This window comes from Aquila chrysaetos, chromosome 3 (genome assembly GCF_900496995.4).
Source record: "Aquila chrysaetos chrysaetos chromosome 3, bAquChr1.4, whole genome shotgun sequence".
In the NCBI taxonomy this organism is placed as follows: Eukaryota; Metazoa; Chordata; class Aves; order Accipitriformes; family Accipitridae; genus Aquila; species Aquila chrysaetos.
The window spans coordinates 2716094-2728165 of NC_044006.1; the positions used below are offsets into that span (position 1 = coordinate 2716094).

General features: G+C 43.9%; 1 protein-coding gene across 4 annotated transcripts in view; it reads right to left on the reverse strand.

Moving 5' to 3' along the window:
- Positions 1-6507: 6507 nt before the first annotated feature.
- Positions 6508-12072, reverse strand: part of COL20A1 (collagen type XX alpha 1 chain) — a 54352-nt gene continuing 48787 nt past the window's right edge. For all 4 annotated transcript variants that reach the window (XM_030007798.2, XM_041122147.1, XM_030007799.1 and 1 more), the window contains exons 35-40: positions 11910-11945; positions 10520-10586; positions 9749-9937; positions 8333-8410; positions 7372-7527; positions 6508-6870 (exon numbers count right to left, since the gene is read on the reverse strand). In XM_030007798.2, the coding sequence (XP_029863658.1) occupies positions 6857-6870; positions 7372-7527; positions 8333-8410; positions 9749-9937; positions 10520-10586; positions 11910-11945 (540 nt within the window). In that variant the 3' untranslated portion in view covers positions 6508-6856. The remainder of the gene's footprint in view (positions 6871-7371; positions 7528-8332; positions 8411-9748; positions 9938-10519; positions 10587-11909; positions 11946-12072) is intronic.

Below are 12072 nucleotides of genomic sequence, written 5' to 3' on the forward strand. Positions count from 1 at the left end.
CTGAGCCACACGTGTGGGTGAAAGGCTGGAAGATAGAGGGCAAGTGTGGGCTTCAACTAGCTTCTGCCTGTTCTCTGTATGCATTTACAACTGCAGGAGAATGACCAGACTAGAACAGACCGTAAGTCCGTCCAGCTCAGCATCCCCTCTGTTTGGTACTTACAAACCCACCGTTCCCATCCTCGTTGCTGATTGCTGGGTGCCGGGGGGGGAACAGCACAGCAGCACCCAGCCCAGTGTCTCCCTGCTTACTCCGGAGATCTCATAGGCACAAGGGTTTATAAACATTTTACCACAGTGTGCAAGGAAAGGCAGACATAATCTAAAAATACAGGCTTCCCCTGGGACCTGCCGTGACTGCACGACTCAAAGCCCAGGCTGGCAGCTGAGGGGCTCCAGGCTTCACCCACCATCTCCTCCGCACCCCACCGCGGGGATCAGCACGCACAAGACTGTCTGGCCACTGCAAACTTTACCTCTCGGCAGCTCTGGCTAGCCCGGAGCTTTGGAGAATCCACACCGGGAGAAGCAGGCAGCTGCCTGGAGGCCAGCACAGAAGGTCCCAGTAAAAGCCAGAGTCTGGGAGGGGGTGAGACCCCAGTTGAGACGTGTGGTACCTCTACGCGGTAGCCTGGCACATGAGGCTTGCTCATGCCACACAGCTCAGTGAGCAGCAGAGAGCTGCATTAGCTTGTGACAGTAATGTTGGAACTGAAACAACATAGTTTAAAGAGACTCCTTCGAAATACAAGTTACTGCACTAAGTCCAAACAGTACAAGCTAAAAGTCAATGCAGTAATCAGCCTGTTTGGCCTCATTTAAGAAGCTACAGCTGACCTCTGAGTTCACAGACTCAGCCAAGTACTTAAAATCTGTACGGCTCACAAAAACATAGAGTAGCCACAGTTTGGGCCAGTTCCATGAAGAGCTGTGCTGGCACAGTGCGGGGAAGGAGGATGAGGGAGCCCGAGCTGCTCCTCTTTGCTTGTTTTCAGAATAAAGAGAGATTCAGTCTTTGGAGATGCTAATTTATCCCTTTTCACAGTCAGTGAGTTTGCTTATGGCAATGAAAGGAAAACAAACAGTCAAACATCTTCAAGGTCTAGTGCATAAATGTACCAACGCAGCTGCAGTCTGCATCGCAGGGCTGCACGCCACAGAGGGGGACGGCGGCAGGGCTGGGTTAAGGTCGGTGTTGCAGACAGGCTGGGCTCACGGAGGTAGCCTGAACCCTCTCCAGCACCTTTTTGCATTTTGAGTGCACCGATAAAATAATCGCGAAGGTGGGAAGATTGCTGACCCTGGGCATTGCTGGGTCAGGAGCATCATATTGCCGGACCACAGCAATACCCACAATGGCTGTTCAGGGCTCCTGCTGCAACCTCCTCCTTCCCCGAACCCACGAGCACCGATAGCAACAGAGCAGGTGGGAGGCTTGGCTGTGCATGCACATTTTTAGCAATAAAACCACATGCGCTTTCCAAGCTGGGCGGGAGAGTCAGCAGCAGCTCGAGTCTCTGCTCGCGTCTCCCAGTGAACGTGGGCTCGGGTGGCAGCGGAGCGATGGCCAAGGCAGACCAGGAGCGGGGACCCGAAGAGGTGAGGGTGGCTGTACAGCAAAAGCTGAGCTTGGGCACCTGCCTAGCAGAAGGGAATGCTTTGGGGGTAGCAGGAAAACTGATAAAGATTTAAGGACAGGCTTAAGAGCAAATGTTCAAGGTGGCATATTGGGAAATTCAGTAGGGGCAGGCATAGGCTGTAGTTAGCAAAGTGTCCGTCTCAAATCTTCATCTTTTCTGCAAAAAGTTACTGCCAGTGCGCACGGCGTGAACTGCAGTGTCTCAAAGGGAGCGTGGCACTGTGACAGCAACAGAGCAGGACTGCCTGGCAAGGCCATGAAACTGCAGTGCAGCTCCTGGCAGAACGGCCCTGCCACACAGGAGGAAGAGGAGGAAGAGCGAGCCACGTGCATTTGCTCCATTAGCACATCAAAAATATCAGGTGTGATTAGGAGTGCTAAGGATGTGCTTGTGTCCCTGAAGAGTCAGCGCCACTGCGGGATCACAGGATTTGGCAGGACAAGAAGAGAAGTGACAGCTGAAACTGGTTACAAAGATGTTACTGGCGTTTGGGGAGAAGCTCGGGTAATGCCAGTCACTGGCATCCTCTGTTTTTCTACCATCATAAAATTTTTCATACAGTGGCCATTCCATTTCTTCTCATGTGGCATTAATAGTTCCCCAGTTTAAAGTTCAAATAAAGCCTTGCCTTCTGCTTCTGATGTGCCTCCTCGTAAAATCTAAGGGGAGAAAATAGGAATCAACACCTACTCCTTTTTCTTAAACAGGTTATTCCATCTTGGACGTTGTTAAGGAGGATGCTATCCCTCCATTAGATTCAATGATCAGAAACTGGAATAAAACTAGGACATGAACCAGACTATAACTGTAGAATAATGAATAATTCTGCTCCTCCAAACCCATGAAACACAAAGAGAGAGTTTTTTAGCATATGAAAGACTCCAGGAAAATGTATGCAGCCAGGCTGTTAACATTTGCAATGTTGCCAGCTCAGAGCTGATTCCCAGGACTTGACTGAACAAGCTGACATCAGAAGAAGAGTGAGGAAGCAAGACTGGCATACAGCAGGAGATCTAAAACTGCCTTGGAAGAGACCCAGAGCAAAGTAACTGGTTTTCAGGATCTGGGAGTGCAAAACTAAGCTCAGACACCCCAAAGGCACCACAGAAAGCAGACATAGATGCTGATCTTTTCTGGTTTACTTGTGGAGGAGAGATCATATCCTCACCATACTGTTTCATGCTTTCCCACCAGTACAGCTCCACTGGCCGTGAATGGAAGAAGACCAAAGGCATAGAAACCTGACTGTAATAACCTCACTTACCACCATTTTTCTGGTTTTCCCTACATCCTCTTTCTTCTGGTTCCCTGATGCTCACTTTGCCTGGGTCATCTTCCCAGCCATAGGGTACGCAGGGTATTTTATCCGCAGCTGGCTGGTAGGATGATCTATGTAATCCCCAGCATTTTCAGGACTGTTGTCCACCATATCATCCCATTCTCCAGTGAGCTAATCCACACAGCTTGTATCCCTTTTGGATAAGTTTCTCCCTAGACCTTTATCAAGAAACTAGACTCAAGAGAATCCACTTGCGTAGAGACAGACAGGCAGAGAGATGCATATGTGAGATGTAAGATTCACATCCAGTACTAAGGAAAATCCCCTATAACAGCCCTGCCTGCCTTGATAGCCCCTGTGGGCTCTCCCCGCTGCAGTGATGTCCATTTATGAGACCTTTCATCCCCACTCAGGATGTCGTCTTTGTTTCCAGCCCTTTAAATCTGGTCAAGCCAAGCTGTTGAGCCCTGGAGAAAGCCTTTTCAGAGCTGCTTGTTAGCAGCGTTGCTGGTTAGTCCTCTGTGCTTGTTGTGTCTTACTCCTGAGACCAATTTAATACCTTAAAATGATGCTTGTAGCGAAAACATCTGTCTCAAAGGTCCTCAGCCTCTGCCAGAATCCAGCTGCACCGGGTGGGTCAAACTCTGCAGCAGGGATAAAAATCCAAATTTATCACAATTTAAGGACTGGAGGATAGAAGTTTTAAAGAAACTGAAGATACGATGTCACACTACACACTGTGTAGAAAAGAAAGTCTCCCTGACAAAGATTACTCAAGGGCAGTAATAAGAATGAGCAAATCAGGACAAAGGATTTTAATAAGGACTGAACAGAAGGAGAGGTAAACAGGCACTATAGTCTTGCAAAGGTGAAGAGATGGTAGGAACTTGTGGGATTTCACAAGGAAATTTATGCACTGAGGTTAATTCAGGTTTATCCAGAAAACAGGTTTAAATGCAGAAAAACTAATATCCAAACTTTTATTTGTAGCAATTAAAACTTTGAGAACAAAGTCCCTACTAAGGAAAGATCTGCAAGAGAATTTTTTAAACTGCAATGCTAATGAATGACACTGTTAACCACAGTTTGCATTAAAAGTGATAAATTGGGCCAGAAAAGTACAAAACGTGCTACAGAACAGCACAAGAGGGAAAACAAGAGACTGTGTTCAGTAAAGAGCTTGGGATATTAATATTCACAAATGGCTGGTTTCTGTACTCACTGACAGAGGATGGAACTGCAATTTAGGCTGGGGCAGGGTCTCCCGAGCCTCCCTGCACCTCCACCCTTAGGGCTGCTGTGTTTCTCCAACCGCTGAAATCTTTTCTTTTTGCTGATTAATAGCATGCAACGTTCCTTGCTAGATTAGAACACTCTCAGTGCCTAAAATCTCTCAGCAGAAATGCTCCTTGCCTTCAAGGAATTGGGTTACAAAGCACTTGCACACATGCTCTGTGATACTAGGTGGACTAAATATCCACGATTTCAAGTAAATAAAACCACTCATGGGACAAAGTTTAGGAACATAAACGGACAAGTTGTTTGTGCAGGTTGTCTGTCTCCTAATCAATAGCCCTTTGGGGACCCAATTTTGTTAAAGTCTGACCTTTCATGTTTTACCTGAAATAATCAGACAAAAGCAAACATCACTTGAAATTCTACCAAACAGGTTAAAGCCCAAGGCAGGCAGTGCAATGATGTCAGTAACTTTCAAAAACAGTTGATAAAGAAAAATAAAGGACCTCTGTCTCAAACCACCTGCAGTTACTAGATTTGAACAGGCAGAACAGCAAGTTCAGAATTGGGAATTTGGCTGCACTAATTTAAATCAGAAAGGAAGCAGAATTACCTGCGAAATACAGATGTTCCACATCGAACTGCTTACCTTCCCCAGTTTGTGAGCGTTTCATGGGAACAATTCTAGGTTCTGCTGTGCCAGGTACCTCTTTTACTTCCTTGCCTTTCCTGCCCACTGCTCTGCATCTGCCAGTTATCACAGCTATTGGGTTTTATATCCAGTGCTAAATGCAGAACCATTCTGAATGCAACTTAACGCAGGTTTGGCAGGTTTATTTTCAGAATGCCTTCATTTTTCAGAGAATAGGGAAATCACAGATCACAAGCTGTTTGGCCTGTATAAACGGAAACATCTGCAACTCCACAACACGTATGCAGGGTGTCTATCCCAATGAATGCATCTCTTCCAAACACCGTGCTCCCAATGTGCTGTATACTTCAGCTCCTCTGACCTCTCCTTTTTCTTCTAGCTGGAGTTTTGTCTGCAGCAACACTTCGTCTAAGGTAGAAAGATTTCTATTGTATATGTCAAGGCAACTCTGGAATGCTCCAAAGTGAACAGAAACGTTACTTCTATCAGAGTGGTATTTCTATGCATTTTTCTATGTTTTCCAAAGGGAATGTATGTCATACTGAAAATATTAATTCTTGGGAATTTCTAGAGAATGAACATACAGTAAGCCAAGGACTACTTTAAATACCTACAGGATGCACTAATCATATTTTTATGTGACTTTTGTTGTAGGATGTATTCCATACAAGCCTGATACATTCAAATGTTCTTTTAGCAAAATTTCTTAATTCTATAGGATTTTTCCATAATGACAAGAAGAAATAATATTTGGATTCCTTGTCTAAACAACCTAGTTTTCTTAAGGTAGACCTCTTTCTCTTTGGTATTTATGTGACAATCTACTTTTTAAATGTGGATGTATTTACTGTTAAGTTTCCAAGTGTTGGCTATAGCTGTATGAATACACAGCTACCAGTCTGGATGTAGCTGCAGAAATTGTGCATCCAAACTAAGCGCACAGGAATATGCATGATGCTCTATTTTTTGCCTCCTAACATCTTTGAAAAATCTGTACTGATACTTTTTGCTTCATTCTGCTTTTGCAAAAAATGAAATGTTTTGTTGCTCCAGGTTTAAATCACAGTTCAGAAACAACTGTTTCTGAAGCAGGGGCAGTTTACAAGCAGTGTAACCACGCACAGCCTAAAGTAGCAATTGCAAAGGAGGAGGAACGTTTTTATCAGTATCTATATGGTTTGTTGTGGATACATATTAGACTATGGCTCATGCAAGGAAAGAGGTGTAACGTGACAATTACCTCCATGTCATAAAGATAAAAGTCAGGCTCAGAGCTATTCAATATTCTACCTGATAAAATGTAAAGTAGCTACTCAGACTGCAGGAGGGAGAGATGGAGAAGGGCAGTAGGTTAATCGCCAGCTCCTCTTGGTACACGGCTGTGCTCTGTCTGATCTAAGGCTTTGCTTGGCAGTTACCAAGCCCCAGAGGACGAGGCTAAATGGAAGGGTTTGTCACATCACTGGAAGGTTATCACGCTGTCTGCGGTGCTTGTGTACATAACACCCCTGCAAGGAAGCCATCAGCATTTTGCCGAAAGCAGAAACAGTCAAAATGGTGCTAGACTTTGTTATCTTGTCAACCAACAGAAAATGCAGTTTTGCTCCAGTGGATTTGCATCTTTGCGCACGAGGTGCTGTTTTTCTCTGTGCTGGGGGCCCAGAATAACATGTGACAAAAATAAATGACAAGCAGCCAAATGGGCAAAAATTATCTGTTATTTCTGAGAATTTCAATACATTATTTCTTTTTTCTTACAAGTCTGTCAGCCTGCATCTCTGACTGTATTTTTGTCTTGCTGTGGGACATGCAATGTGAGTTTGAACACTGCAGTTGTCCAGTGCTGAAAAACAGAGAGATGACTCATCTGAACACAGGCTGGTTTGGTGGCTTTAGCGTTTGATTGACTTGTCCATATAGAAATGATGGGACATTAAAAAAGCACAACACATTTGGTGTTCAGGTTACTGCTTCTCTTGGAGTGCGTGGAGCTTTCACCCAGAGATTTCCAGGGCAAAGCAAAGTCTTCAGCTGCCTCCGCACCAGTGGTCAGGGGATGAAATCTGTGTGTGGAAAGGAGATGAGGCCACTGAGCAAACGAATAAATCAGTGTCAAGTACTGAGAAGGAATGGCATAGAATTAATTCTTTTCCCTTGTAAATCTTTTGTTCAGTGCCAGTGATTTTCTTCATTGCCCAGGACTTTGTACAATTGAGCCTCCATGAAATGTATGTGTAGGAACTGAGATATTGTTCCTCTTTATCTACCATGGAAACATTGCTGGGGACATTAAGAACCAAAGATACCCCCACGATCACTCCACCAGCTCAACTACTGCTGCAGTTTTGTCTTAAACTATGAAGGATGGCTGAGGGGCAGTCAATTGAACTGGCTTTTATCCATGTGAATTGCACGTGAATCATCCTGATTGCTTTGCAAAGGAGGCTCTTGCAGGACTGACAGTGCCTGAAGGATGAACAAAGGTCTCTGCCTAGCTTAAGAGAAGTAATCAGAGACACCAGCTGTAAAATCATAACTTTGGTACTGAGATAGTCAGGACTTACCTCTTCTACCTGCCCCGTAACATCCAGAGATATCACAACCCCCTGGATATCCAGACTGCCCAGGCTGCCCTCTGACACCAGGAAAACCTTGAGGACCAGCATTCCCAGGGCGACCCTTCGGACCTGGTTTCCCCAGCACAACTTCTCCTGGTGGGCCTGAAGGAGGAGAAGCACTGTAAGCTGTAGCACATCTACTTTAGCTGCTTCAGTGTAATACCTCTTCTATATTTTCTCCGTCCTACATGGTGGTTAATTTCCTCATTTTGGAGGAAAAATAGGACCTGCCAGTTGGAAACCTCTTCTGAATCCCAGTAACTAGAAAGGTTATTCTTGACTTTAAGGGTGCCCAGCTTGGCTAAAAATGGAGCATGGTTATGACAATCCAAAGTCTACCTATGTGTCAATGCAGAAAATCACCTTAACCCCAGGATCCATCCCAGAGTCATTGGTTTTTGTGTCTTTACATCTCAACCATAAGAATTTAAATACAGAAGAATATGTTTGACCACAGTCTCTTGATAATGCCTTGTTTGTTACATCAGTAGCAAACCTTCCACTGATTCCAGGTATCAGGGATCAGGATGGAGGAGTATGCCAAATCCTAACAGATTCCTCAACAATCTTTATGTTTCATGAGCTGAATTTTCAGAGTTTCTATCCCCTGAGCATCTGGTCTTGCATGCAAAAAGGCAGGAAAACTAAAACTCCCTGGATGTGTCTCAGGTCCTTAAAATACATCATTACCTGGGAATGGGTACCAGAGGGAAGAAGCTGCCTGGAGCAGTCTCTCTTACATCTTAGCAGACTGGAACCATCCAGGATGCTGCCAACAGTGTTGTGGTGGGAAGGTCAGTCTGCCCCACCACAGTGGTCCTAAGGCTGAATGATGCTTTGAATCTGGCAGCTGGTGAGCTCCGGATGGCCCCAGCGGGTCAGTACAAAGAGGTTGTATTCACTCTACCTGTTCTGCCTCTGGGTCCTTGGATCCCTTCCTCACTGGCTCCAGACATCCCTTTTTCTCCTTTGGGCCCTGGGGCACCTGATCACAGAGAAGAGATAAGTGTCACTTCATTGCATTTTGCATTTCACCCTGAATTAATGCTCCTGCAGTCTCCCCACCAGGCTCTTAGATGTTGAAGTGGAGTCACAGCCCTTGGCAACAGAGGGAAATATCCATTTCCTTTAATTCTGTCTGGGCACCTACTCTCTTTTCCAGAGTAGCCATTTGCCCATGACCAACAGAGCTCCAACTGGCATTGATCTGCAGCCTGATACGTGTGAAAATTGAGATTTTTCACAGGGAAATCCATAGCACTGGTGTTAGTGCACTGACCCGAGCGTGAGGTCCACTCCCATGCATGGATCAGACAAATCACAAAGCTGAACTGTTTCTTCGAGCAGGTGCTATAGTCAGGATTGCTGTTATTGCATGAAATTGCTCACAAAATCAGTACATCTCCTAGAAACAGGTGCATTTTGACAAAATACCATTGTTCATATTTTTAAGATGAAAATATTTTCATCAGCCATGTCCTTAAGATTGTTTTTCAGTGAGATCTGTCTTCTCCCATCTCCTCGCTTGACAGACTGGAAACATCTGCAGGTTGTTACTTCTCTTTTCTCTTAAGTGACATTTTGATAAGCTCTGCAGGTACCAGCTCAGACTGAATAGTGCCAGAGTAAGTTGTTAAGCAGAAGGTCTCTAGTTACTTAGTGCAGTTAGGACACTGCTGTAACCAACATATTTCTTTTTATTTTGACAGACAATTGCTTGAACCACTGACAAACATTGTCTGCAAATCCAAGCAAAACATATTCCCACCATTCACTCATTCATGTGCAATAACTGATGCCACTTTCTGAGATTACATTGATCTATTTCTTTAGTCATGTGTGAGGCTTTTGTGGTTGGAAATACCGATCCAGAAACCTATTTTCACTCTTGGTATTACTTCAATTGCCTCATGCCCTCCTCCAGTGTTTTCCAAGACTTGCCATTTCTGCCCAGAGGTGACCTGTTCCACCACCACGTATTCATCCAAATGGCTGTTTCTTTTGCCTTTCTGTAGGGATAGCCTCCTGCCCTCTAAAATTAAACTCTCCATCCCCAAAAGCCTACACATGGTAGCAAACTAGCCTTCCTCTCAAAGCAAAGCTTGCAAGAAGAGTGGGCTGCATCTGTCTTCTCCCTACTTTTTTGAGCTAACTTCGGTTTCTCTTCCTAGAATAGAGAAGTCCAAAAGGAAAATAGCAATGAGATGAGATGAGATGAGATAACATCATGGATTATCTTTACAGTACTCCTTGAGGCACTAAAATGTTTAGTTAAAGTATCAAAGATACAGTAAAAAATGCTGACGAATGCTTCTGTCCATACCTCTTTCTCCAGGATACCCATCTTTGCCTGGCTGCCCACGGATGCCATTTTCTCCTCTTTCTCCGTTGCTCCCAGGGGGACCTGGAGGACCTGGCGGTCCTGGTTCTCCTGGTTTTAACCTTTCTTCCCAAACAGGAACTGGCTTCCTTGCATGTTCATGAATGAATGAGTCAAATTTCAACACATGAGCTGAGAAGGCAAGACAGAAAATGAATGTTTCCTTGGCTGGGAGATTCAGAAAAGAGACAACATCAAAGGATGTTGCCTAAAAAGGTACTTAAGATGATCAGCTAGTGCTAAAAAGCTGGCGGTCCAAACTGAGAAAGCCCAAAGCTGAAAAGGAAGATGGGCAGCTGAGTCGTGACTTTGCTGCCTGACCTTGGGCAAACTGGTGCTTCTCTTCGTGCATCACAGCACAGGAGCTTTACCAAAAATGCCTCATCTCAAGAGGAATCAGCACAAATCACCAAAAGAATAATTTCTTTCAAACTAATTTCAAGCTTTTCCATTTAAGAAATAAAGGAGTCTTTGCAAAGTGCCAAAGGGGTTTCCAGAGAAATATTTCACGGGTCTCTGTGCCAATGCCACCCAATAAAACCAACGTGGTGCTGAGAACCTGCGATGGGACGTTTGCTACGCGTGGTGCTCAGCACGGCACAGGATGATGGAGCAACCTGGGTCACTCCAGCTTCATGCTGTCTCCCCTCTGGTTTTGTTCACCACTGCTGGAGAGGCATGAACACACTCGGGAGCTAAGCTGGTTATACTCACTTTGAATCATCCGCTCACAAGCCTGGCTAACGAGCTGGTAAATTGTGGCCAAGGACTGTGGTTCCCCCTAGAGTGAAACATTTTTTTTAATTATATAAAAAAAAGAAAGGAAGTATTAATATCTTGTAAAAAGGATCGATATCATAATGCATGATAGCTTTCTGCCCATACTTTTCGTCAGCTTGAGTTTCAGAGTTATTAATTACTGTGAAATGCAGCTTCATTTATTTATTTATCACAAAGCTCTGAAGCCATAAAATTGAAATTGGGAAACATCGATAATTGCTTTTCTCCTGCACATCAAAAAGCCCAGACCAAAACTCAATAATTACCGAAGCTACCAAAAAAGGGAGAGTAAATTTCACTCTCAAATTTTGTCAATAAAGATGCTAAGTCTATAACTCAATGTTCTCTGATATGTAAAACATTTAATATGATCAGATATTGCAACGTCCTATCTTTGTCTAAATCTTTTATGAATATTGATTCTTACCGTAACTGTATTCTGAATAAAACATACACGAGGGGTCCTTTAGAAAGTTTTAGTAAAGTAGGGAAAAGTGATAAAAATGCAAAAAGCTACTTAAAAATAAACACTGACTCTATCTGTAAAAATTCATAACTAACACACTATGTACTTCCAAAAACATTTATAAAATATACATCTCTAGCTGGATCGCTGTGCAGATTACTCAGAATTAAAAAAAAGCTTAGCACAACACCCAAGGGAGGGGAAAAAGGAAAGTTCCATTGCAAAAAAAAATTCTAGAAAAGGAAAAGCTGGTGGGAATGGAAGGAGAATGTTGTTAAAAGTTATGATACTGAGGCATTAACTTGAGACAAAAGCACCTCACCCCTGTCTGAAGCCTAATTCACGTAAGTCAGTCTTGGTAATGACACTCAGACTCCTAGAAAGACATAGGGTTTCTTTTTAACCAAAAGTCAGGATAAGAAAAACTTCGTCTCACAACAAAATAACCTTCAAAGGCAGCGTGGATCTCCTGACCTCAAAGGCTCTGTGCTGGGGCACGCCAGAGGATTATTACAAATTAGTCTCCTCTTATGCAATACATTAAAAAAGAACAACTTAGTGCAGCCAAGTGGGTTTGGTTTTTCCTTCTCAGCAAAGAATGGATTTTCAGTTGGCATTTCTTCTTCATTACTACAATTGATACTAAGGAGCTCCTGACTGCTGCAGGATTATTTATATCCCACCAGCATAACCAGTGCAGGTGAATGGAAAGGCAACAAGCTATAGGTACAAGGAGTTATTCAGCACTAGAAAGGTTTGGTTTATATTTGTAAGCATAGCTTGCAAAGCAGGTTACCACCTCCACTCTTCTGAGTGTAGGACACAATGACAGCGGTGCCTAGCACCAGAAATACTCACTTTCTCTCCTCTTTCTCCTTTCGGACCCGGTAGCCCCTATGAGGAAAGAAAAGAAAAAATAGAAGTCTAGGGAAAGGAAGAGCAGAAGAAAACAAAAAAAATCAATGGGGATGTGGGTTACATTAGTGGGACATGGAGCATGAACTCTGTTTCTCATACTCTC